Source organism: Mustelus asterias, chromosome 3, assembly GCF_964213995.1.
Source record: "Mustelus asterias chromosome 3, sMusAst1.hap1.1, whole genome shotgun sequence".
Classification (NCBI taxonomy): domain Eukaryota; kingdom Metazoa; phylum Chordata; class Chondrichthyes; order Carcharhiniformes; family Triakidae; genus Mustelus; species Mustelus asterias.
In genome coordinates, this window is record NC_135803.1 from 72,853,187 (window position 1) to 72,878,099 (window position 24,913).

The window sequence follows — 24,913 nt, forward strand, 5'->3', positions numbered from 1 at the left end:
CTGATAGCCAGGTTCCGCACACACAAGGACGGCCTCAACCGGGATATTGGGTTTATGTCACACTATTTCACATAAATATTTCTGCTTTTTTCCTCCTGAGTCTTTATCATGCGATCCTAGAATCAGAATTTATGTCACACTATTTGTAACTCCCACAGTTGCGTGGACCTGCAGAGTTTCACTGGCTGTCTTGTCTGGAGACAATACACATCTTTTTAGCCTGTCTTGATGCTCTCTCCACTCCCATTGTTTTGTTTCTTAAAGACTGGATTAGTTGTAAGTATTCGCATTCCAACCATTATTCATGTAAATTGAGTCTGTGTCTTATAAGTTCTGTTTGTGAACAGAATTCCCACTCACCTGAAGAAGGGGCTCAGAGCCTCGAAAGCTTGTGTGGCTTTTGCTACCAAATAAACCTGTTGGACTTTAACCTGGTGTTGTTAAACTTCTTACTGTGTTTTCCTTAGAACAGAGGAGGCTGAGGGGTGACCTAAGGTGTACAAAATTATAAAGGGGCCTAGGCAGGGTAGACAGGAAGGTCTTGTTTTCCCTAGCTGAGGGGTCAATTGCCAGGGAGCACAGATTTAAGGTGAGTGGTAGAAGGATTAGAGGGGACATGAGGAAATGTTTTTTCAGAGGGTGGTGGCTGTCTGGAATTTGCTGCCTGAATTAGTGATTGAGGCTGAAACACTCAACTCATTTAAAAGGTACCTGGATCCGCATCTGAAGTGCTGAAACCTGCAAGGTTACTGATCAGGTACTGAAAGTGGGATCAAAATGAGCGGCTAGTTTCTTTATTCTCCTATTTGGCTGGTGCTACCACGATGGGCTGAATGGCCTCCTTCTGCACCATAACTTTTCTATGGTTCTAGGTCAGTTATAACAGCAGATAGTTGCATACTTGATACTCGAACAAAATGTTTATGTGTTAAATTCATCTTAAACTTCTGTTCAAGAGAATTAACACTGAATTGGCGGCATGTTTCACTCAGTCTGATCCTCTTTCCCTCCGCATCCAATCCCCTTTCATTCCCAAAAGGCTGAGAATACTGGGGGAGGTTGGCTAACACTTTGAAGCCTGAAATTAATAGATTTTGTCATTGTGTGTCAATGGACCTGGCACGGTGGCACAGTGGTTAGCTCTGCTGCCTCACAGCGCCAGGGACCCAGTTCAATTCCCGGCTTGGGTCACTGTCTGTGCGGAGTTTGCACATTCTCCCCGTGTCTGCGTGGGTTTCCTCCGGGTGCTCCGGTTTCCTCCCACAGTCCAAAGATATGCGGGTTAGGTGGATTGGTCATGCAAAATTGCCCCTTAGTGTCCCAGAATGCTTAGGTTAGAGGGAGTAGCAGGGCAAATATGTGGGGTTGCGGGAATTGGGCCTGGGTGGGATTGTTGTCGGTGCAGACTCTATGGGCTGAATGGCCTCCTTCTACATTGTAGGGTTTCCATGATTTCTATGGACATGAAGCAGACAACCTGTACACAGATCAGCCACACCCTAACTGAATGGTGGAGTAGACTCACAGGGCTGAATGGCCTCCTTCTGTTTCTTGTGTGTGACTGTCCCAGTTATGCTAAGACATATCACCAAAAGATGTTATCCAAAGAAAAAGGTTGCTGAGATGTTCCTACTCCATTGATATAGCTCTGACAATACTGTGTGATATCAATAGGGGGCAGTGTTATTCAGTGTAAAACTAGCTGCAGCTAAAATGTAAAGAAAATTGAACTGACTGCTCACTACAATGATATTGCACCCATAGACCAAAACCCAGTCCCCAATTTCACAGATAGCTGAAGGAAAACAGGAGATTTACTTGGAAAGTAATTGAAAGTGGGTTTCAATCTGACTGGAACACTGGTGCCGGATAGGAAGTTAGCAAAATGAACACTGCTACTCAAGAAAGGAGGGAGAGATAAAACAGGGAACTAGAGGGCAGGTAGTCTGACATTATTCACTGGGAAAGTGCTGGAATCTATTATGAAGATAGTCTTAACAATGCACTGAGAAAAACATAGTACGATTAGAACAAGTCAGCATGGTTTTACAAAAGCTTGGAGTTTGCACGTTCTCCCTGTGACTGCATGGGTTTCCTCCGGGTGCTCCGGTTTCCTCCCACAGTCTGAAAGACGTGCTGGTTGGGTGCATTGACCCAAACAGGCGCTGGAGTGTAGCGACTAGAGGAATTTCACAGTAACTTCATTGCTAATGTAAGCCTTACTTGTGACTAATAAATAAACTTTAAAAAGGAAATCCTGTTTGGCAAATTTACCAATGATATAACTCGCAAGGTCGACAAAAGACAAAGGGGAATCAGTGGATTTAGTATACTTGGATTTCTAAAAGATACTCGATAAGGGGCCACACAAAAGGCTAATACACAAAATAAGGGTTCATAGAGTTGGGGCAATATATTAGCACAGATAGATAGGTAATTGTTCAGTAAGCAGGAAACTGAGAGTAGGGATAAATGGGTATTTTCAAGTTGGCAGACTGATGAGTGGAATGCTGCAACGATCAATGCTGAGGACTCAGCTATTTACAATCTATATTATTGACTTAAATGAAGACTAATGTATCTAAGCTTCTTGACAATACAAAGCTAAGTGGGAATGCAAGCTGTGAGGAGAACACAGAGATATGGGCCAGAATCTTATCACCCCACCATGGGAATTGGAGCGGGCGAAGGGCGGACAATGGGAAGGACCGTTGACCTTGGATGGGATGTAATGGTTTCGGTATTAGTGCGGCTGTAAAACCCTACCCATAGACAGGTTAAGTGAAAGGGCAACAAAAGGGCAGATGGAGTATAATGTGGGAAACTACAAAAGTTATTCACTTTGGTCATGAGAATAGAAAAGCAAAATATTTTTAAAAGGCCTGAAACTGAATGTTGATGTTCTGAGAGACCGGGGTGGACTCGTCCAAGGAACACAAAAAGATGCAGGTACAGCAAGTAATTAGGAATGCAAATGGCATGTTGGCCCTTCTAGCAAGGGGAGAGTCCAAGAATAAAGAAGTATTGCTACAATTGTACAGGGTTTTGATGAGACCACATCTGGAATACTGTGTGGAGTTTTGGTCTCCATATTTAAGAAGCGATATACTTGCATAGGAGGCGGTACAGCGAAGGTTCACTAAATTGATCCCTGGGATAAGAAGATTGTTCTATGATTGTAGGTGGAGTAAATTGGGTCCAATTCTCCGTAGTTTAGAGTAATGAGTGAACATTCTCATTGAAACATTCAAACATTCAAGATTATGAAGGGGTTTGACAGGATACACATTGAGAGGTTGTCCCTTCTGGCTGGGAATCTAGGACAAGGGGGAACAGTTTCAAGATAAGGGACTGATCATTTTGGGCTGAAGTGAGAACGTTTTGTGACTCAAAGAGTTGTGAATCTTTGAAATTCTTTTCCCCAGAGTGTTGTGGATGCTCCACTGTTGAATATATGGGGAATGTTGGTGGCATAGTGGTAATGTCACTGGAATAATAGTCCAGTGACCCAAGCTAATGCTCTGGGGACATGGGTTCAAATCCCACCATAGTAACTGGTGGAATTTAAATTCAACTCATAAAATCTGGAAATGAAAGCTAGTATCAGTAATGAAATACTGATTGTTGTAAAAACACATCTGGTTCAACAATGCCCATAAAGAAGGAAATCTGCCATCTTTACCTGGCCTGACCTACATGTGACTCCAGACCTGCAGTAATGCAGTTGACTCTTAACTGCCCTCTGAAATGACCCCATTCCGTCCAGGGCAATTAGGAATGGGTAACAATGTTGACCTTGCCAGCGATATCCACATCCCCTCAAAGAATTCAACAAATAAATTTACAAACATATTAATTAGAAGCAGAAGGCGGCCATTCAGCCCCCCGAGTCTGCTACGCCATTTGATAATACTTATGTCCGAGATAGGACAGATTTTTGGTCTCTCGTGGAATTAAGGGATATGAGGAGTCGGTGGGTAACTGGAGTTCAGCCATGATTGTATTGAAAGGTGTGGAACAGGTTCGACGGGCAGAAAGGTCTTACTCTGCCCCTGTTTCTTATCTTCATGCACAGAGCTTTGCAGGTGGAAGGTCATATTGAAAAAGTGGTTAGCAAGGCACATGGGATCCTGGGCTTCATAAATAGAGATACTTGAGTACAAAAGCAGGAAAGTTATGCTGAACCTTTATAATGATCTTATTAGGCAGCAGAGTATTGCATCCAATTCCAGTCACCACACTTTAGGAAAAATATCAGGGTCCTTGAGAAGATGCAGGGGGAGATTTACCGGAATGGTTCCAGGGATGGAGGATTTTAATGACAAGGTTTAGTTGTGGTTGTTCTCCTGGGAACAAAGGAGATTATGGGAAGATTTGATGGAGGTGTACGAGATGAGGAGAAATTTCTTCACCCAGTGATGCATCTGTGGAATTCACTGCCACAGAAAACAGTTGAGGCCAAAGCATTGTGTGATTTCAAGAAGAAATTAGGCATAGCTCTTGGGGCTAAAGGGATCAAAGGGTATGGGGGGTGGGGAGGGGTGGGAGGGGTGGGATTTGATGATCAGCCATGATTGAAATGAATGGTGGAGCAGGCCCGAATGGCATACTATGTTTCTATGTTATGACATTTGTTGATACAAAAGCTGTTTCCATTAGCTGATGGTACAAGAACTAAGAAGGTGTAACTGGTGTAATCAGCAAGTTTGCGGATGACACGAAGATGGCTGGACTTGCGGATAGCGAAGTGCATTGTCGGGCAATACAGCAGGATATAGATAGGCTGGAAAATTGGGCGGAGAGGTGGCAGATGGAGTTTAATCCGGATAAATGCGAAGTGATGCATTTTGGAAGAAATAATGTAGGGAGGAGTTATACAATAAATGGCAGAGTCATCAGGAGTATAGAAACACAGAGGGACCTAGGTGTGCAAGTCCACAAATCCTTGAAGGTGGCAACACAGGTGGAGAAGGTGGTGAAGAAGGCATATGGTATGCTTGCCTTTATAGGACGGGGTATAGAGTACAAAAGCTGGAGTCTGATGATGCAGCTGTATAGAACGCTGGTTAGGCCACATTTGGAGTACTGCGTCCAGTTCTGGTCGCCGCACTACCAGAAGGACGTGGAGGCGTTAGAGAGAGTGCAGAGAAGGTTTACCAGGATGTTGCCTGGTATGGAAGGTCTTAGCTATGAGGAGAGATTGGGTAGACTGGGGTTGTTCTCCTTGGAAAGACGGAGAATGAGGGGAGATCTAATAGAGGTGTACAAGATTATGAAGGGTATAGATAGGGTGAACAGTGGGAAGCTTTTTCCCAGGTCGGAGGTGACGATCACGAGGGGTCACGGGCTCAAGGTGAGAGGGGCGAAGTATAACTCAGATATCAGAGGGATGTTTTTTACACAGAGGGTGGTGGGGGCCTGGAATGTGCTGCCAAGTAGGGTGGTGGAGGCAGGCACGCTGACATCGTTTAAGACTTATCTGGATAGTCACATGAGCAGCCTGGGAATGGAGGGATACAAACGATTGGTCTAGTTGGACCAAGGAGCGGCACAGGCTTGGAGGGCCGAAGGGCCTGTTTCCTGTGCTGTACTGTTCTTTGTTCTTTGTTCTAAGGGGACACAGACTCGGTGGGGGTGGGTGCATGATTGTGTGAGAAAGGTGGAAAACGAGACAATGATTTCAATCTTAAATTGGATGGGTGATTAAAGGATATAAACTCGCAGGGCTACGAGGATAAATGGAGGACTGAAACTTAACTGGCTCAACAGAGAGCTCTGTGATGTAATGACTCTATGAATGACTCTTCTGTTTACCCTCCTCTTTCTGTGGGAGATTGAACCTTCCCTGGTAAAATGAATTATCTGGCTTCAGGTGCTGTGCTGATTGAAGCACGTAAATTGTCATTTTCCAAAGGTACATCTTCCCACAGGACACCCAGCATGGGCAATACCTCAGACTGATTACCTGTACTTTTACTGGGCACTGATAACATTCCCCATGTGAGACTCAATCCCACCAACTCACCTCAAACACAATGATAAATGCCAAACGAATAGCCAGTAAATTCCAATATGTCAAACTCAAGTTCCCATTGGGATTCCTGAAATCTCTGTACCTGCAAATTAACAAACACATGCAAATTATGGATTGTTAACCACTTCAGGCAATGAATCAATCATATTTTACTGTGTTTCACATGTTCCAGGACTCCCCAAAGCCTGTCCACCTTCTACAAGGCACAAGTCAGGAATCTCCACTTGCCTGCATGAGTGCAGCTCCAACATCACTCAAGAAGCTCAACACTATTCAGGACAAAATAGCCTGCTTGATTGGCACCAAATCCACCACCACAATAAACATCTACTCCCTCCGCCATTAACACACAGTGACAGCAGTGTGTACTATCTACAAGATGCAACGCAGCAAATCCTTTGACAGCACCTTCCAAGCCTGTGACCTCTACCACCTAGAAGGACAAGGGGGTTACAAATGCATGGGTACACCACCACCTGCAGTTTCCCTTCCAAACCACACATCACCATGACTTGGAAATATATTGCCGTTCCTTCACTGTTGATGGGTCAAAATCCTGGAACTCCCTCCCTAAGAGCACTGTGGGTGTGCCTACACCACATGGACTGCAGGGTTCAAGAAGGCGATTCACCACCACCTCCTCAAGTGCAATTAGGGATGGGCAATAAATGCTTTTTCCAGCACTTTCAGTTATTATTCCAGTAAGTCCTGGTTCTGCTAAATCCACATCCTGTGAATGAATAATTCATGGATAGAGGGTTTCTATTAGTTTATAGCCAATAAATAATTGGATTTTATTTGCGTGAAGAATCAATAAAAAGTGATTGTTTCCCAAATCTGAAAAAAAATCCTGGATTTCTCATCCTTTTTAAAACCAAAAATCAGATCTGGAATTTATAATATTCCTGGTATTGTTGGATTAACACAGAATCCGCTGAGGTGTGCAAAGCTTTATTGGAACAGGTCTTGCTGCTGGCTATGTCTTACTGCGAGGTTGTACAAGAGAGCAAGATCATGTGATATTGCATCACTTCCTGGATACAGTAACTGATTAGCATATTACACAATTATAATTAACCTCTTGTATTAAATCTCCCCAAGTCTCTGACTTCTATATTACAAAGATCAAACAAACCATAACTTTAACTCTGATGTGTTACAATCCTTCATCTTGTTTACTTCTCCTGAGTCCACTTATTTTCGCCATTTCTTTCATAGGGACAACCACTGTGGTAGTTTCAGGAGTCTACCAGATCAGGTCCCTCTTCTCCTCTGGGGGGGACTGAGGTATTGAGTCCAGTAGATGGTCTCTCAGACTCCGCTGGGCAGGAAGGGAATTAATAGATGACTCGGGTTCACCAGTCAGGTTGCCCTCTGGATTATTGGATGAATGCATCATCACTGGCCGGTTCAGTTAGGTAGATGACTGCATCCACAGGGTAGGAGGCTGCTTCTATATGTCAACCAGTGCTCATCTGTTCCACCTCCCCATATTATTATCTGCTTCAATAACGTCCGTAACGAGCTTGGTCTCGGATCCAAACTGGCTGTCCTGATTGGAGGTCTAGCAGGTTACGTGTCTTGTGATGTTTATCATAGTTCCGCATCTGGCTGGAACGATATTTATCCTCTTTCATAGAATCATAGATTCATAGAAACCCTACAGTGCAGAAAGAGGCCATTTGGCCCATCGAGTCTGCACCGACCACAATCCCACCCAGGCCCTACCCCCATATCCCTACACAATTACCTGCTAATCCTTCTAACCTACGCATCTCAGGACACTAAGGGGCAATTTTAGCATGGCCAATCAACCTAACCCGCACATCTTTGGACAGTGGGAGGAAACCGGAGCACCCGGAGGAAACCCACGCAGACACGAGGAGAATGTGCAAACTCCACACAGACAGTGACCCAAGCCGGGAATCGAACCCAGGTCCCTGGAGCTGTGAAGCAGCAGTGCTAACCACTTTCTCCAAGTCATCAGCTTGTACACATGGTATGAATGTGTGTGGGAGAGTAGGGAGTTCAGGTCTCAGACTATTTCCCATAAGGAGTTCACACGGTGCTAAAGCATTCTGGAGCAGAGCTGAACCATGGCTCAGAAGTACACATTAGATGTCATCATCCTTCTTCAGCAATGCTTTCACTGTACGCATTTCTCTTTCAGTTTCACTGCTGGTTTGAGGGTATCTTAGTGAGCTGATAGTCTGGACAAATCCATACAATGCCATGAACTCTTTAGTACTCACTGGTATATTGTCTGACATTACAAGGTCTGGGATTCCCTGTGTTGTAAATGTTTCCTGCAGCGACGTAAACACTGCTTCAGAAGTGTGACCCTGCAGCTGTTTGACTTCTATCCATCTGGAGTAATAGTCTATCATGATCAAGAACACTTCTTATGTTCAAAGAGGTCATATCAAGGTGTTCCAATGGTCTTGATGGAAAGGAAAATGACATCAATGGTTTTCTTCTTCCTGGATGATGCTTTTTGCAAGCAATACAGTTTGATATCATCCTGCCCAATGATTTTGAGAGACCTGGCCATCAAACAAGATCTTGCTCTGGCTCAAAGTTTTGTGTTGCCCAAAAGTCACAGATGCAATCGCTGCAATATATTGAGCCTCAGGACTCTTGGAATTGACTGCTCTTGTCATTGACAAGTCAAACTTCAACTACACTGAGGTGTCCCCTCTGTTCATAGTCCTGTCTGAGAATGGGATTGGGTGGCATGTATACTGGCCATCATTTGGTACAGAACTCTCTGACCTGAGCACATTCTTCATCAGAGTCATGTACATCTCCAATTTCATTCCATTGCTGAGTTGTTGCTGGTGTAGTTGTGGTTGTTGATACAAACGTTTTCCACCACTTCAACCAGGGATTCATCACCTTGTTTGGGTCTTGCCGCTGGAAGAAGGGACAAATTATCCGCTGCATATTGTTGTTTTCCTGGAACTCAGTCTTTGCCTCAAACCTAATCATCCTCGGTTTGAATTATTATACTCATGGAAAAATTTTTGCTAACTCCTTAGAAGTTAAGGGTTTATGATCTTCTTTATCTTGAAGTGGAGACCAAGAACATCATGATCTGTGAACTTTATGCAAATGCATGTAGCAGCTAATGCTTCTTTCTCTATCACTGCAAATCTCTATTCAGTTTGTCAGTGAATGGGAAGCATAGTAATCTGCTCTACACTTTCCCTCTTCAACTGTATCTAAAAGAGTACAGCTCCTAGTCCTGTAGAAGATGCATCTGCAGCTATGATAGTGGGAGCTCCGAGTCATAGTGAGCTAAAATATCTGGTGATATCAGCATCTCAAAAGACCTCTGTTGTCCTTCCTCCCAGTCCCATGCATTGTTCTCTCGTAACAGATGGTATAGTTCTTCATTGACAACACCTAGGTTGGTTAGAACCTTTCTCACTTGGTTTACCAGACTCATGAATCTCTGAAGCTAAGTCACGTTCCAAGGAGCTAGACACTCATTGGGGTGACTTTGCTCGTGAGCCGGTGATGTAACAAATGCTTTTAAATAAATGTTTTCTCCAGGTAAGGAACCTCCTCCCCACCATCTTGTCAACATGACATCATGTAATGTCAGCGAGGTTTACAACAGCTATTGGAAAACAGGAAGCAGTTGAGAGGAACCTGCTGGGGGTGCAAAGGTAAGCATAGCCCCCGGCAGGAGAGAGAGCCATGACCGGGCAGGGCACTCGCAGTGCCAACCTGGCAGTGTCAACCCCAGTATCCATGTTAGGGGTGCGTTCTTTTTAACACAGATCACTGATCTCTGTGCAGCCGGCGTTTCCAGCTCTATCAGGGCTCGTCCCACCAGTGTGACGGCAGAAACTACACTCCAGATTTTCAGTGCACAGAAGAGAAAGCTCAGCTGTGCAGCTGAAGAGCTACACACCGGTTCTCCTGCCTCAGCCAGCACTCAGAGTGCAAAGTTCCACCCACTGATTACTCTTGTCTTCTGTGGATCAGCTCTGACACCAGATGCGTCCTCAATATGCCCCAGGGGTTTGACAGTTGGCTGTGATAATTTGCATTTATTGTTGAGTGCAAGTCTTGCTTCCTGCAGGGCATTGCAGCACAACTCACATTCTGGTGTCATGTTCTGTCTGAGTGGATCCATGGATCAGGTCATCATGTGACATACGACTCCACCCAATCCTTCCAGGATACTTGACATTGTCCTCTGGAGGATTTCTGGCACTGATGTGATGCTGAAGGGTAATCCGTTGAAACAAAATCTCCCAGAGTAATGAAGTAAAGTAAAGTAAAGTTTATTTATTAGTCACAAGTAGTGCTTACATTAACACTGCAATGAAGTTACTGTGAAATTCCCCTAGTCGCCACACTCTGGTACCTGTTCGGGTCAATGCACCTAACCAGCATGTCTTTCAGAATGTGGGAGGAAACCCACGCAGATACGAGGAGAATGTGCAAACTCCACACAGACAGTGACCCAAGCCAGGAATCGAACCCGGGTCCCTGGCGCTGTGAGGCAGCAGTGCTAACCACTGTGCTGCCCTGCAGTTGTGAGCAATCTTCTAGACTCTTCAACGCGGGGCAGTTGCTAAAAGCCCGATTTGAATTTAGCTTTGTGGAGATTGAATTCTTTTCCAATTTTACTAAGTTATCATTTACAGATGACATGCAACGAACTTTGTGTTCAACTGCTTTGTTCAACTGTGTAAGATCTAAACAAATTTTGGGCTTTGAAACTGGGACCATCCCTGACCATCAGTCTGCTTGTTCTGTCACTTCAATATAGTGTCAATTTCCTTCTTTACTTTTGACAAGGAACGTTTCTAGGTGTGAACACTGGCTTGATTTCTGGATGTGAATGCTATCTTCAGCTTTCCTAGTCCTGTGACATTCTTACACTTCTCGGTTTTCCAGCTCCTTCACTCTGCAAATCAGCACAAGCTTTCCTCCTTCAGGGTGAACTCTTGTTCTGTGTCACATATATTGTTCCTGCAATTTTTCTCGCTCAATGTTTTAGGGTCGTGTTCAGTCCTCCTGTGACTATCTCCTAGCCTGAACATTTTTTTTCTAGGTGGTTGAAGAGAACTTTTCTCCAACCATAGTTCAGCATCAATAAGAATAGAAACTGCTGCACCTGTGTCTAACTTAAAGCGTGTCTTGTTTCCTTCTGCTAGGATATAATCATATTAAGAAGTCTCACAACACCAGGTTAAAGTCCAAGTTTATTTGGTAGTAAAAGCCACTAGCTTTCGGAGCGCTCGCTGCTCCTTCGTCAGGTGAGTGGGATTTCAGTTCACAAACAGGGCATATAAAGACACAAACTCAATTTACAAAATAATGGTTGGAATACCAGTCTTTACAGGTAAACAAGTTGTCGTAGTGTCTGCATGGTCCCCCCAATGTACCATGCCTCGGGACATCCTTTGCTGCAGAAAAGGATGTCCCGAGGCATGGTACATTGGGGAGACCATGTAGACGCTACGACAACGGATGAATGAACACCGCTCGACAATCACCAGGCAACAGTGTTCTCTTCCTGTTGGGGAACACTTCAGCGGTCACGGGCATTCGGCCTCTGATCTTCGGGTAAGCGTTCTCCAAGGCGGCTTCACGACACACGACAACGCAGAGTCGCTGAGCAGATACTGATAGCCAAATTCCGCACACATGAGGACGGCCTCAACCGGGATCTTGGGTTCATGTCACACTATCTGTAACCCCCATGACTTGCCTGGGCTTGCAAAATCTCACTAACTGTCCTGTCTGGAGACAATACACATCTCTTTGACCTGTGCTTAACCCTCTCTCCACTCACATTGTCTGTACCTTTAAGACTTGATTACCTGTAAAGACTCGCATTCCAACCATTATTTTGTAAATTGAGTTTGTGTCTTTATATGCCCTGTTTGTGAACAGAACTCCCGCTTACTGCGAGGTTGTACAAGAGAGCTGACGAAGGAGCAGCGAGCGCTCCGAAAGCTAGTGGCTTTTGCTACCAAATAAACCTGTTGGACTTTAACCTGGTGTTGTGAGATTGTGTTTACTCCAGTCCAACGCCGGCATCTCCACATCAGGATATAATCATGCCAGGAGCTTCTGCTTGGTTTCTGTATCTCTCCAAGGAAAGGGGCTCCTTAATATTGGTTTATTTATTAGTTTCACGAGTAGGCTTACATTAACACTGCAATGAAGTTACGGTGAAAATCAAAATACTTCATGGATCTTGTCACCTTTCGAAAGCTTCCAATTATGTATACTCTACAAGTTTCTTGCTACAATATACAGCCTGGAAGTGGCCCTTCTTTCTGTACAAATGGCTTCGGCTTCTCTGGAAGGGCAATTTTCCTACCTATATTTTTTCACGCCACATCGATTACAGTTAGCTGGGGTTGTTGATGGATGCCCTTCCTGTCTCCCCTGCTCTTGCACAACCACTTCTCTGTTTTCACTTTTAAACTACTCTACTGACTCTGTTGCTTTTGAGGTGGAGTTCCACTGTCACCTCGAATTGCCAAGCAATTTTGCCTTCTCACCTCAGCTTGTCTGCTTAGTTGGATTACTTTTGCTAAGTTAGGTCATCTCTTGACTGCAAATGGTCAGACAATGTTTCATCCAAGATTCTGACAACAATTCTATCCCTGATTAGTTCATATTTCAAACTGCTGTATTTACAGTTCTCAACAAGCCTATTCAGGTGGTTTATAAATGTATCAACATTTACCCCATGTCATTGGGTGCATCTTTTTGATTTGATTTATTATTGTCACATGTATTAGCATACAGTGAAAAGTATTGTTTCTTGTGCACTATACAGACAGAGCATAACGTACACCGAGAAGGAAAGGAAAGAGTGCAGAATGTAGTGTTACAGTCATAGCTAGGATGTAGAGAAAGATCAACTTAATGCAAGATAGGTCCATTCAAAACTCTGACGGCAGCAGGGAAGAAGCTGTTCTCGAGTCGGTTGGTACGTGACCTCAGACTTTTTCATCTTTTTCCCGACGGAAGATGGTGGAAGAGAGAATGTCGGGGGTTCGTGGGGTTCTTAATTATGCTGGCTGCTTCGCTGAGGCAGCGGGAAGTGTAGACAGAGTCAATGGATGGGAGGCTGGTTTGCATGTTGGGATTGGGCTACATTCATGACCTTTTGTAGTTCCTTGCAGTCTTGGACAGAGCAGGAGCTATACCAAGCCTTGGTACAACCAGAAAGAATGCTTTGTATGGTGTATCTGTAAAAGTTGGTGTGGGTCGTAGCTGACATACCAAATTTCCTTAGCCTTCTGAGAAAGTAGAGGCGTTGGTGCGCTTTCTTAACTATAGTGTTGGCATGCGGGGACCAGGGCAGGTTGTTGGCAATCTGGACACCTAAAAACTTGAAGCTCTCGATCCTTTCTACTTCGTCCCTGTTGATGTAGTCAGGGGCATGTTCTCCTCCACACTTCCTGAAGTTGATGACAATCTCTTTTGTTTTGTTGACATTGAGAGAGAGATTACTGTCGCTGCACCAGTTCACCAGATTCTCTATCTCATTCCTGTGCTCCATCTCTCGTCATTGTTAGAGATCTGACCCACTATGGTGGTGTCATCAGCAAACTTGAAAATCGAGTTGGAGGAGAACTTGGCCGCACAGTCTTAGGTGTATAAGGAGTTTAGTTGGGGGTGAGAACACAGCCTTTTGGGGCACCATTGTTGAGGATGATCGTGGAGTAGGTGTTGTTGCCTGTCCTTGCTGATTGTGGTCTGTGCGTTAGGAAGTTCAGGATCCAGTTGCAGAGGGAGGAGCTGAGGCCCAGGCCATGGAGTCTGGAGATGAGTTTCATAGGAATAAAGGTGTATAATGGTGTTGAAGACTGAGCTGTAGTCATTAAATAGGAGTCCGACATAAGTGTCTTTGTTATTAAAGTTAACCCACTTGACCACAGTATTTCTTCTCAGATTGAAGTAGGTATCAAGTACTTTGATTATTTCCTCATCAATCTCCTGTCCGGACAGGATATCATCTATACAGCTACCCATTGCATAAAACAGCGTGCTGACCTGCTCATTGCTCAGCTTCACAGCGAGGCCCGGTACGGTGTGATATCTGGAAAATCTTCACTGCCAATTCAACCATGCTTTGGCTTAGAGGCCTGCAAGCTGCTTGAAACTTTCCAGTAAAGGTGGAGACTTTTCCCGAACTATTCTTTTTACATGTTACTTGTTCTCAAAAGATTAAGCAACAACCTGGTATCTCCATCTCGCCTATTCAGCATTGCAGTCCAGATGACATTCTCTTCTCTTCTCCACCCCAGCAGAACAAGAATTACTTCACAGAATTGTTACAGTGCAGAAGGAGGCCATTCAGGCCATCACACCTGCAATTTATTTAGTGCCATTCACCTGCCTTCTCACCATACCCCTGCAGATATTGTTCCAAGAGTCCCAACTTCTCCAATCTATCTTCATAACTGAAATTCCTTATTCCTGGAACCATTATCATGAATCTTTTCTGCATTCTCTCCAATGCAGTCACATCTTCCTAAAGTGTGGCATCCAGAACTGGATGCAATACCTCAGCAAAGGCTAATGTCTTTGAAAAGTTTAACATAATCTACTTGCTCTTGTACTCTATGCCCTTATTAATAAAGCCCAGGATAGTGAATGCTATTTTAACAGCTCCCTCCATCTGTCCTGCACCTTCAATTACTTTGTGCAAATTTACCCCAGGTCTCTCTGCTCCTGCACCCACTCCAGAGTTGGACCCTTTATTCTATATTGTCTCTCCTTGTTCTTCCTACCAATAGGAGTCACTTCTATTTTCTTTGCATTGAACTTCATCTGCCACCTGTCTGCCCACCCCACCAACTTGTCTATGTCCTTTCAAAGTTCTACACTGTCCTCTTCACAGTTCACAATGCTTCCAAATTCCATATCATCTGAAAATGTTGAAACTGTGCCCAGTACACCAAGGTCTAGTGTCCTGGACAGTATTTGAAACAGAGCCAGTTTTGAAAAAACTTGGCCTGCGATGGCAAGACCATCTCTTGAGATATTCCATTCTCCCTTTGTCTTACCTGCACGTGCCATTGTTCTGCTGGTTGAAGCTGAGGGGCGAATATGCCAAGGTGAAGTTGGTGTAGCCGGTCAGGTCACTTTTGTGCATATATTGGTAATATTGACGAGGCAGAAAATCGGAGGTGAATGCTATCAGAAAGGCCTGTAGGAAGAATCAGTTGTACATAACTATGGCACTCACCACAATGTCACCCTTGTCAAGATTTGCAGTATGATTCTATTGTATAACCAACCACCAGTAGTTGTATTTATTTAGCGTCTTTACCATCATAACATGTCCCCAAGGAGGGGCACAAAGGAAATCATAGAACAAAAATTAGCACACAGCCACAAGTAAAGAGATAATAGGACAAGTGACTGGAAATGTAGTTAAAGAGGTAGGGTTTAAAGAGTGTCTTAAAGGAGAGGGTGCTGGAGAAGAGGAGAGGTTTAGGGAGAGAATGTGGCAACTGAAAGCTTGGTTGCCAATGGTGAAGTGATTAAAATCAGGGTTGCACAAGAGGCTGGAGAATTGGAGGAATAAAGAGATCTCGGGGTGGGTTTGTAGACAATGTTCTCTCTGAGCTCGATGGTAACTCAAAGGTTCCTGTGCAGGATGGCACAAGTTGGTCCCTTTAAGTTAGTGTCTGAGTAGCCGCGCAAGAAAATGTAAAGACCTTTTGGACTTAAGCAAATCACCCATGAGCTCCACAAAAACAAAGTGAGAGGGTATGTTAGTTGTAGGGAAGAGATTCCAGAGAGGGGGGAAAGTTGCATCTTGGAGGAATTTGAAAATAAGGGTGAGAATTAAAAAATGGTAGCATTGTCATTCTGGAAGGCAGTGCAGGTTAGTGAGCACAGGGTGAAGAGGAGCAGCATTTAAGAGACAGGATATGGGAAGCAGAGTTTTGAATGAACTCACATTTACGAACGGCACAAGATGGAAGGCTGGGTAGGAGAGATTTGGAATAGTCAAGTCTGGAGATAACAAAATCGTCCATGAGGATATCAGCAGATGGGAGATACTACGATTTAAAAAAATATTCTCTCATGGGATGTGGGCTTCATTGGCTAGACCTGCATTTGTTGCCCATCACTAATTGCCCTTGAAATGATGGTGGTGAGCCACTCTCTTGAACCGCTACAGTCCATGTGCTGTAGGTACACCTACAGTGCTGCAAGGGAGGGAATTCCAAGATTTTGACCCAGTGACAGTGAAGGAACGGTGATATGGTTCCAAGTCAGGATGGTGAGTGACTTGGAGGGGAACTTGCCGGCAGTGGTGCTCCCATGAATCTGCTGCCCTTGTCCTTCTAAATGGTAGAGGGTATGGGTTTGGAAGGTGCTTCCTAAGGAGCCTTGGTGAGTTCCTGCAGCACAAGTTGTAGATGCTACACATTGCTGCCACTATGTGTCAGTGGTGGAGGAAGTGGATGTTGAAGGTGGTGCATGGGGTACCAGTTACGTGGGCTGGATGTGGAAGTGGAGGGTCTTGGCGATGGAGAGGATATGGGATCAGAAAGTTAAGTCAGGATCTAATAGAATGTAAGGTTACCCAGAATCTGGTTCAACCTCAGACAATGGCCAGCCAAAGGGATTGTGTTGATAGTTAGGGAACAGGAATCAAGGAAAGTGGTTTTGATCTTCTCAATATTTAACTGAAGGAAATTTCTGCCAGTGGTACAACAGTATCTAGCATAGGAAGGGCTAACATGGGCCTGGCTGTGGTACTGCCCAGTGTGATGTAAAGAGACAGATGGCCACAGTCTAGGATTGGACAGAAACCTGTGCAGAAGCCAGCATGGAGTTAGCTCCTGGCTGGAATATATTTTGTATATATGTACATAGTTATGCATTACCAATAGACATTTAATGTTAAACTATACAAGTCTCAGAACCGCTTTGTGGGACCTACCAAACAGTTTACAACATGGTGACAGCTATTTTTAAAAATTCCCAGAACCCAGAGAAGCTGAAGCAGAAATTCAAAAGCTGGAAGCTAAAAAGAGCAGCATTTTGACCTCACTGACAGCACCTGAAGTGAAGATATAGGGAAATTGCCCGAGAGGATCTCCAGAACAGGATTGGCAGCAGAAGGCAGGAGATAGAACTCCACTATACAGCAGAGGTCTCCATCAGATCTCATGGAGGCCCAGTTGCAATACCCACTGAGTGCACAGTCAAAGGACCCAACAGGAGGGAGCTAAAACATCAAGTTCTTGATCAGAATTAGTTTTTAAAAAAAACATTTTCATGTCTGCTAGAGGTCAGAACAGCCGTTTTCTAAAGCACCGTGACCAGCCTAGGATCCGAGCCAGCACCATAGCCACATGGTAGCTGAGCTTGTTGCAAACAGAACAATCTAAAATTAGCCCAACCAAAGTCAGGCAATTTTGTTTAAAACACCCACCGATAGTATGGAGAAGGCCCAGAATAGTCGATTAAAAGAGTCGTGGAATAGAAAGTTAAACAAAAACTTTGGGACCGACATCACGTCAAGAACCCACCAACACGGACAAACACGGGAAGACTCATTGCAAAAACGTTTGCTGTGGCCCCATCTTGGAATTCCTCACCACATTTACCGCATGGTAGGTTGTTGCATAAAGTTAAACCTCACGGGATCCAGGGTGAGGTATCTAAATGGATACAAAACCGGCTTCTTGACAGAAGCCAGAGGGTGGTTGTAGAGGGTTGTTTTTCAAACTGGAGGATTGTGACCAGCGGTGTGCCTCAGGGATCAGTGCTGGGCCCACTGTTATTTGTCATTTATATCATTGATTTGGATGGGAATATAGGAGGCATGGTTAATAAGTTTGTAGATGACACCAAGATTGGTGGCATAGTGGACAATGAAGAAAGTTATCTCCAATTGCAACAGGAGCTTGATCAATTGGGCCAGTGGGCTGATCTGAATGGCAGATGGAGTTTAATTTAGACAAATGCGAGGTGATGCATTTTGGAAGATTGAACCAAGCAGGACTTACTCAGTTAATGGTAGGGCATTGGGGAGAGTTACAGAACAAAGAGATCTAGGGGTACAGGTTCATAGCTCCTTGAAAGTGGAGTCACAGGTAGACAGAGTGGTGAAGAAGGCATTCGGCATGCTTGGTTTCATCAGTCAGAACATTGAATACAGGAGTTGGGACGTCTTGTTGAAGTTGTACAAGACATTGATAAGGCCACACTTGGAATACTGTGTGCAATTCTGGTCACCCTATTATAGAAAGGATATTATTAAACTAGAAAGAGTGCAGAAAAGATTTACTAGGATGCTACCGGGACTTGATGGATTGAGTTATAAGGAGAGGCTGAATAGACTGGGACTTTTTTCTTTGGAGCATAGGAGGCTGAGGGGTGACCTTATAGAGGTCTATAAAACAATGAGGGGCATTGGTCAGCTAGAAAGTCAATATCTTTTCCCAAAGGTAGGGGAGTCTAAAACTAGAGGGCATAGGTTTAAGGTGAGAGGGGAGAGATACAAAAGTGTCCAGAGGGGCAGTTTTTTCACACAGAGGGTGGTGAGTGTCTGGAACAGGCTGCCAGAGGTAGTAGTAGAGGCGGGTACAATTTTAACTTTTAAAAAGCATTTAGATAGTTACATGGGTACGATGGGTATAGAGGGATATGGGCCAAATGCGGGCAATTGGGATTAGCTTAGAGGTTTTAAAAAAAAGGGCGGCATGGACAAGTTGGGCCGAAGGGCCTGTTGCCATGCTGTAAACCTCTATGATTCTATTTAAAACTGTATCTACAAAAAAATTTTAAATGACCATGGGTCAGAAATTGATTTTGCCAGAAGAGTTTGAATATATCTAAAGTTCAGGCTATGCACAAAATTGGGGATTTTGGCAGAAGTGATTCCTTAGATGTTTTATAGTTTCAAAAGGGCAGAAGCTGAACAAGTTCTATCTACACTGCTTTATTCAGTAGGTCCGATAGCCGATAATATAACTAGACAAGGAATGAATGAATCTTCAGCTAAATTAGACATTTAAAATCATTTTGTACATGTTAATTTGAGAAGCAACAAAATCCCAGAGAGAGCAAAGTTCAATGAAGGTGTCCAACCATCTGAGGATTCGGGATAGGCCATTTAGGGTGGAGGTGAGGAGACATTTCTTCACCCAAAGAGTTGTGAGCCTGTGGAATTCATTACCACAGGAAGTAGTTGATGCCAAAACATTGAATATATTCAAGAGGCGGCTGGATATAGCACTTGAGGCGAATGCGGATCAAAGGTTTGGGGAGAAAGCAGGATTATGCTATTGAGTTGGACGATCAGCCATGATCGTAATGAATGATGGAGCAGGCTCGAAGGGCCAAATGGCCTCCTCCTGCTCCTATCTTCTATGTTTAAGAAAACCAAATTGGTGTCAGAGGGGCAGATGATGCACTTTCAGACATGCTTCAAGCTAAAGAAGATTTGACCCTTGAAGTGGCCATTCAGATTGTCAGGCAATCCAAAATCCTTTTGCAGCATAGATCCATCTTAAGGGATGAAGAATGTCAAATTGAAAACACTATAGGGAAAAAAGGTGTTTGGCAAATTGGCTGATTGGCCAAGGCGTTGCCATGGTGAAAGCAACAGGGAACTACAGCTTCTCTAAGCTCCTGGATAATTCAAAAAGGTGCAAGGCTTGAACATGTCCTTTTTGTTTTCCTCTGTCGTATAAATTATTGTGAGAGTTTCCAATTTGGCACTCTTCATCCCTTAAGATGGATCTGCGTATGAATGTATGTACTCCATTTTGAATAAAGTAATGACATTTATCTCGACTAATCTTTTGCAGGTGATCACTGGCCTACCCACCAGTGCATTGACAGAGCAGATGGCTCCACATTTGGCATCCCATCTCTTGTATTATTCATCCAAAGATTAACTAATACAGGGAAGAATACAACAATGCTAAGTCTACATTGTGCAACCATTTCTCAGAAAGCCTGGCCTTGGATTGTGTTTTCTCTACCCTTGCTGAAAACTGACATTTTTCTTCATGTCAAACATAGAATTATTTTGGAATCTATTAATCTTTGGCCTTGATCCAGTCAAGATGGACCATGGAATTGGCAGCAGATCACTGGACCATGTGTATCTGTATCACATCCAGATAGGGAAATGATTGCTGAGTTGTTGCTCCAATTCAGCTAATGACAGAAGTGAGACTTTGGGTGTGGTCCAAGCAAGATGTCAAGCAGTCCACCCCACTTAGTTAAAGTCAAATCTGCCTAAATTTGATTTGATTTATTGTCACATGTATTAGTATACAGTGAAAAGTATTGTTTCTTGTGCGCTATACAGAAAAATATCATACATAGAGAAGGAAAGGAGAGGGGCAGAATGTAGTGTTATAGTCATATTCAAGATTCAAGAGGACAACAACAAATTTTATTTATATAGTGCCTTTACCAGAATAAAACATCCCAAGACACTTCACAGAAGTGTTGTAAGTGGAATTGCAAGCTACATAAGGGAGATGGCCAAAAGTATTGCCAAAGAGAGAGATTTTAAGGAATGCCTTAAAAGAGAGGTCGAGAGACCGAGAGGTTTAAGGGTGGGAATGCCAGAGCTTGGGGCCTAGGCAACTGAAGATGTGGCCACCATTGATGGGGCAATCAAAATCAGGAATGGTTAAGTGAGCATGGGTTGTGGAGCTGGGGGAGATTACAGAGATAGGAAGGAGCAAGGCTATGGAGGGATTTGATAACATGGTGGCAAATTTTAAAATCAAGGCGTTACTTGGTCAGGAGCCAAGGTCAATGAGAACAGAGGTGATGCTGAACGGGACTTTATACGGGTAAGCACAAGCACAGCAGAGTTTTGGGTGACCTCAAGTTTAGGTAAGGGCGATGGTGGAAGGCTGGTTATGAGTGCATGAAAATGGACAAGTGTGGAGCAAACCTGCCAAAGTCAATATGGTCAGAGCCAATTGTTGGTATCACATTTAAATGGTTACTGATTGTGTGTGAGCTTTGACAGTCCAGGTAGACACGAGGGTCATCACTGCTGACCTTTAAATTATGTCCTTAATCAGTGACTCTTGACAGCTCAGGTCACTGAATCATGACCACGAATGGATGATTATTTCCTCCCCTCTTGACTCTGGGCCCCTCTGACTAATTACAACTTCCCTACTGTGGCCAGGCTGAGGTCAACTAATGCATAGGCCACAGATAGGAAGTGTTCACTGCACAGAGAATATCTGGAATGGGAATATTCAAAGTTTGGGCTTTCCAATATGGCAAAAGAAGGTTGTGTGAAGGTTGCGCCTGATACCTGCAGTGCAGCCAGGATACTCACATTAGTCATTACAGCTATCGTGGTGATGGTCTCCAGGATGTTGAACCAGATTCCGATCTCCTGAGCTCTCTCCACGACAGGCCGCCGGTACTCACACACAAACTTGTTGGCATCCAGTCGGACTTCCACCCAGTTATTGAGAAGGGCAAATAAAGGAGCCAAAGGGCAGGCAGCAACAAAGATGGTGATGAATCCGAACTGCAGGACTGCAAATTGAGACAGGATGACCATCGTTATACAAACGTGCGTTGGAAGTTAAAGAAAGAAGTTGCATTTATAAAGTCACTTCCTCTGGATCCCCCAAAGTGCCTCACAAGGTGATTGCCACATTTTCCCACAAAACAATGGTGAAATGTGTAGGCAAATGAAGCAGCCATTTTGTGTTGATCTCTTTTAATTAATGTTGCTTGAGGGATAAACATTGGCCAGAACACCAGGAGAATTCCCTTGCTCTTCTTCAAATGGTGCTGCAAGATCCCTTTTGTCCACCTGAAGAGGTAGATGGAGCCTCAACTGAACATCTCTTATTAAAGACAACACTTCCACCAATGCAGCATTCCCTCAGTATTGCCCTAAAGTATCAGCCTAGATTATGCACTCTTGGGGCAAGGTTTACATTCTTGTTTTTGTCCCCTTATTTGAGGAAAGATGTAGTGGCATTGGAGAAAGTTCAGAGGAGGTTCATTAGATTGATTCCAGAGATGAGAGGTTTGTCGTATGAAGAGAGATTGAATAGTTTAGGCCTATACTCTCTGGAATTTAGAAGAATGAGGGGAGATCAAATCGAGGTATATAAGATGATAAAAGGTATGGATAAAGTAGACGTGGAGTGGATGCTTCCTCTTGTGGGGCATTCTAGAATGAGAGGACATTGTCTTAGGATAAGGGGTAGCAAATTTAAAACAGAGTTGAGGAGAAACTATTCTCCCAAAGGGTTGTGAATCTGTGGAATTCGCTGCCCCAAAGTGCGGTGGATGCTGGGACAGTGAGTAAGTTTAAGGAGGAGTTAGACAAATTTTTAATGGTAATGGGTTGAAAGGCTATGGGGAAAAGGCAGAAAAATGGGGATGAGGAGTATTGATCGAATGGCAGAGTGAATTCAATGGGCCAAATGGCCTAATTCTGCTCCAATATCTTATGAACTTAGAGTCAGAGATACGAGTGCTATGATTTAGCCAAATGTTCATGTAAAAATCATCTGGAATCAAGAAAATTATCTTCTGGTGTTTGAATTGATGCAGTCACCTTCAGGGAATATCAAGAGACATGTCTGAGTTAGATGTGACATTGTTACACACAACCCTGGTAACTAGGACTGAACACGGTATTTGAAACGATCACTTTATTGGGAAATTACATGCATTTTCAGGCTCTTGAGCTGCGCCAAAGAAGAGGAGGATGTGTGGCCCATTACTCCACAAACCATTCATCGCGAAGTGCGCTGGTATCTAACCTTCTTAGTGAGATTCTGCACTCTTCCTCCGATCCCCGTCCTGCAGACTGATAAAGCTGAACCTCCACCATCTACCTGAGCTAACATTCTGCACCAGTGCTTTCACCATTTTCCCCATTTGAGGGGGAGTTGTTGAGCAGGGTCAAGCTTCGGGGTTATTTGGAGGGTGGGGGTGCGGAGACTTCAGCTGTTGGGGATGGGGATGGGGAGGTGTGGAGTCAATGAAAAGATAGGCTTTTAAAAACAAACATCTACCTTTTTACAGGCTTTATCTTTGCAGCAGCAATCAAGCCTCAGAGAGAACTCCATTAAGCTGCAAACACGGTTGTTAGCTTTCAGTCCGAGCTTCACGGCAGCCACTGCTGCCTTGGGGCCCATGACCCCAAAAGTCTTGTCTCGTGATCCCACCTGGGGACCTGACCCACCTTTGGGAAGCATTATTCTATATCTACACCTCAAAACATGGCTGATTCCACATTCCCCGTCAGGAATCCCTCCATTCAATTGAGTGTTCATTCATTTTATTCTGTGGTCAGCCTTACAATCATATCATGATCTCATTTACATATGTGGCCAAATGGGCCACCCAAAATGACGATTTACAGAGCACGCTGGGATAATTGGACAAGCACTGAAACAGGCAGGCCATTGGGTACACACCCAGAGATCGGTGTGGCAGCTGATTGGACTGTTATCGAGTAGGGTAATCAAGCCCTGATCGATTGATTAACAAGAATCAAGAGACCGCCCAAAAGGACACAAAACCAAGGAGGGATAAAAGATGCGGCACAACAGAAGAATCTCTCTCTCTCTCCCAACGAACGAACCACAACAACGGTGACTATCACCAGCAATGACCAGCACAAAGAGTGCCACCACACCCAAGAAGGAAGGAAGACCAGAGCCAGAGTATCAGACCAGACCAAAGGAGCAGACTACGCAGAGGGCTACAGAGACCAGCGCACAGATAAAGGCCAATATCTGCTTGGGTACTTGCCAGTCACGCAAAAGTTAAGTCAAGATCTAGTACTGGACTTGAACTTTAGTATTCTGTAAGATAACTTATTACTGATTGGGTGGGTGATTAATAATTGTGTGTAAATAAATATTATTGTATTAACAAGAAGTTGATTCGCAATTCTTTGTCCCCCATATAAGGGTTAAAACAGACTGTGCGGCAGGTGCAGCAACACATACTCCAATCCAATCTTCCTCACCACACAACATACTCCAACTCACTAATACACACTAATCCAACCTGTCTCTAGACAGTTTATTTCAACCAACATTACCATCTATGTCAAACATTTTATTCCACCATTACTCCCTACCTAACAATCAAATAAAGGACACCATTGCATTATGGGCCTCATAATCCTGAGAATGTGAGATCAAATCCTACCAGGGCAGTTTGAGAATTCAGTTTTGAAATAAATCGGGAAACGTGACCATGAGCTATCAGATCATCATAAAAACCAAGTTGTTTCCATACGATCATTTCAGGAAGAAAACCTGCCACCTTGGTCCAGCAGCCTGTGACTCAACCCCATTCTCCTGCCTTTTCCCTGTCACCTTTGATTCCCTTACCAATCAAGAATCTATCTATTTTTGTCTTAATACATTCAATGACTTGACGTCCACAGCCCTCTGTGGCAATGAATTCCATAGATTCACCACCCTCTGGCGAAAGAAATTCCTCCTCATCTCAGTTTTAAAGGTTCGAACCTTTACTCTGAGGCTGTGCCCTCTCCTACTAACGGACACATCTTCTCATGTCCGCTCTATCCAGGCCTTTCAGTATTCTGTAAATTTCAATGAGATTCCCCCCTCATCCTTCTAAACTCCATTGAGTACAGACCCAGAGTCCTCAAACGCTTCTCATACATCAAGCCTTTCATTCCTGGGATCATTCTTGTGAACCTCCTCTGGACCCGCTCCAAGGCCAGCACATCCTTCCTTAGATACAGGGCCCAAAATTGTTCGCAATATTCTAAATGTGGTCTGACCAGAGCCTTATAAAGCCTCAGCAGTACATCCCCGATTATAATCCTGATTTTGTGATATTGTCTTTTATCCTGACAAGGGTGTATGA

The 24,913-nt window shown here is 44.0% G+C and overlaps 1 protein-coding gene across 2 annotated transcripts in view; it reads right to left on the reverse strand.

Moving 5' to 3' along the window:
• LOC144491410 (anoctamin-7-like) overlaps positions 1-24,913 on the reverse strand; it is a 138,392-nt gene that overhangs the window by 12,281 nt on the left and 101,198 nt on the right. For both annotated transcript variants that reach the window (XM_078209198.1, XM_078209199.1), the window contains 3 exons: positions 21,369-21,574; positions 15,088-15,230; positions 6,026-6,116 (listed from right to left, as the gene is read on the reverse strand). In XM_078209198.1, coding sequence (XP_078065324.1) covers positions 6,026-6,116; positions 15,088-15,230; positions 21,369-21,574 — 440 coding nt within the window. The remainder of the gene's footprint in view (positions 1-6,025; positions 6,117-15,087; positions 15,231-21,368; positions 21,575-24,913) is intronic.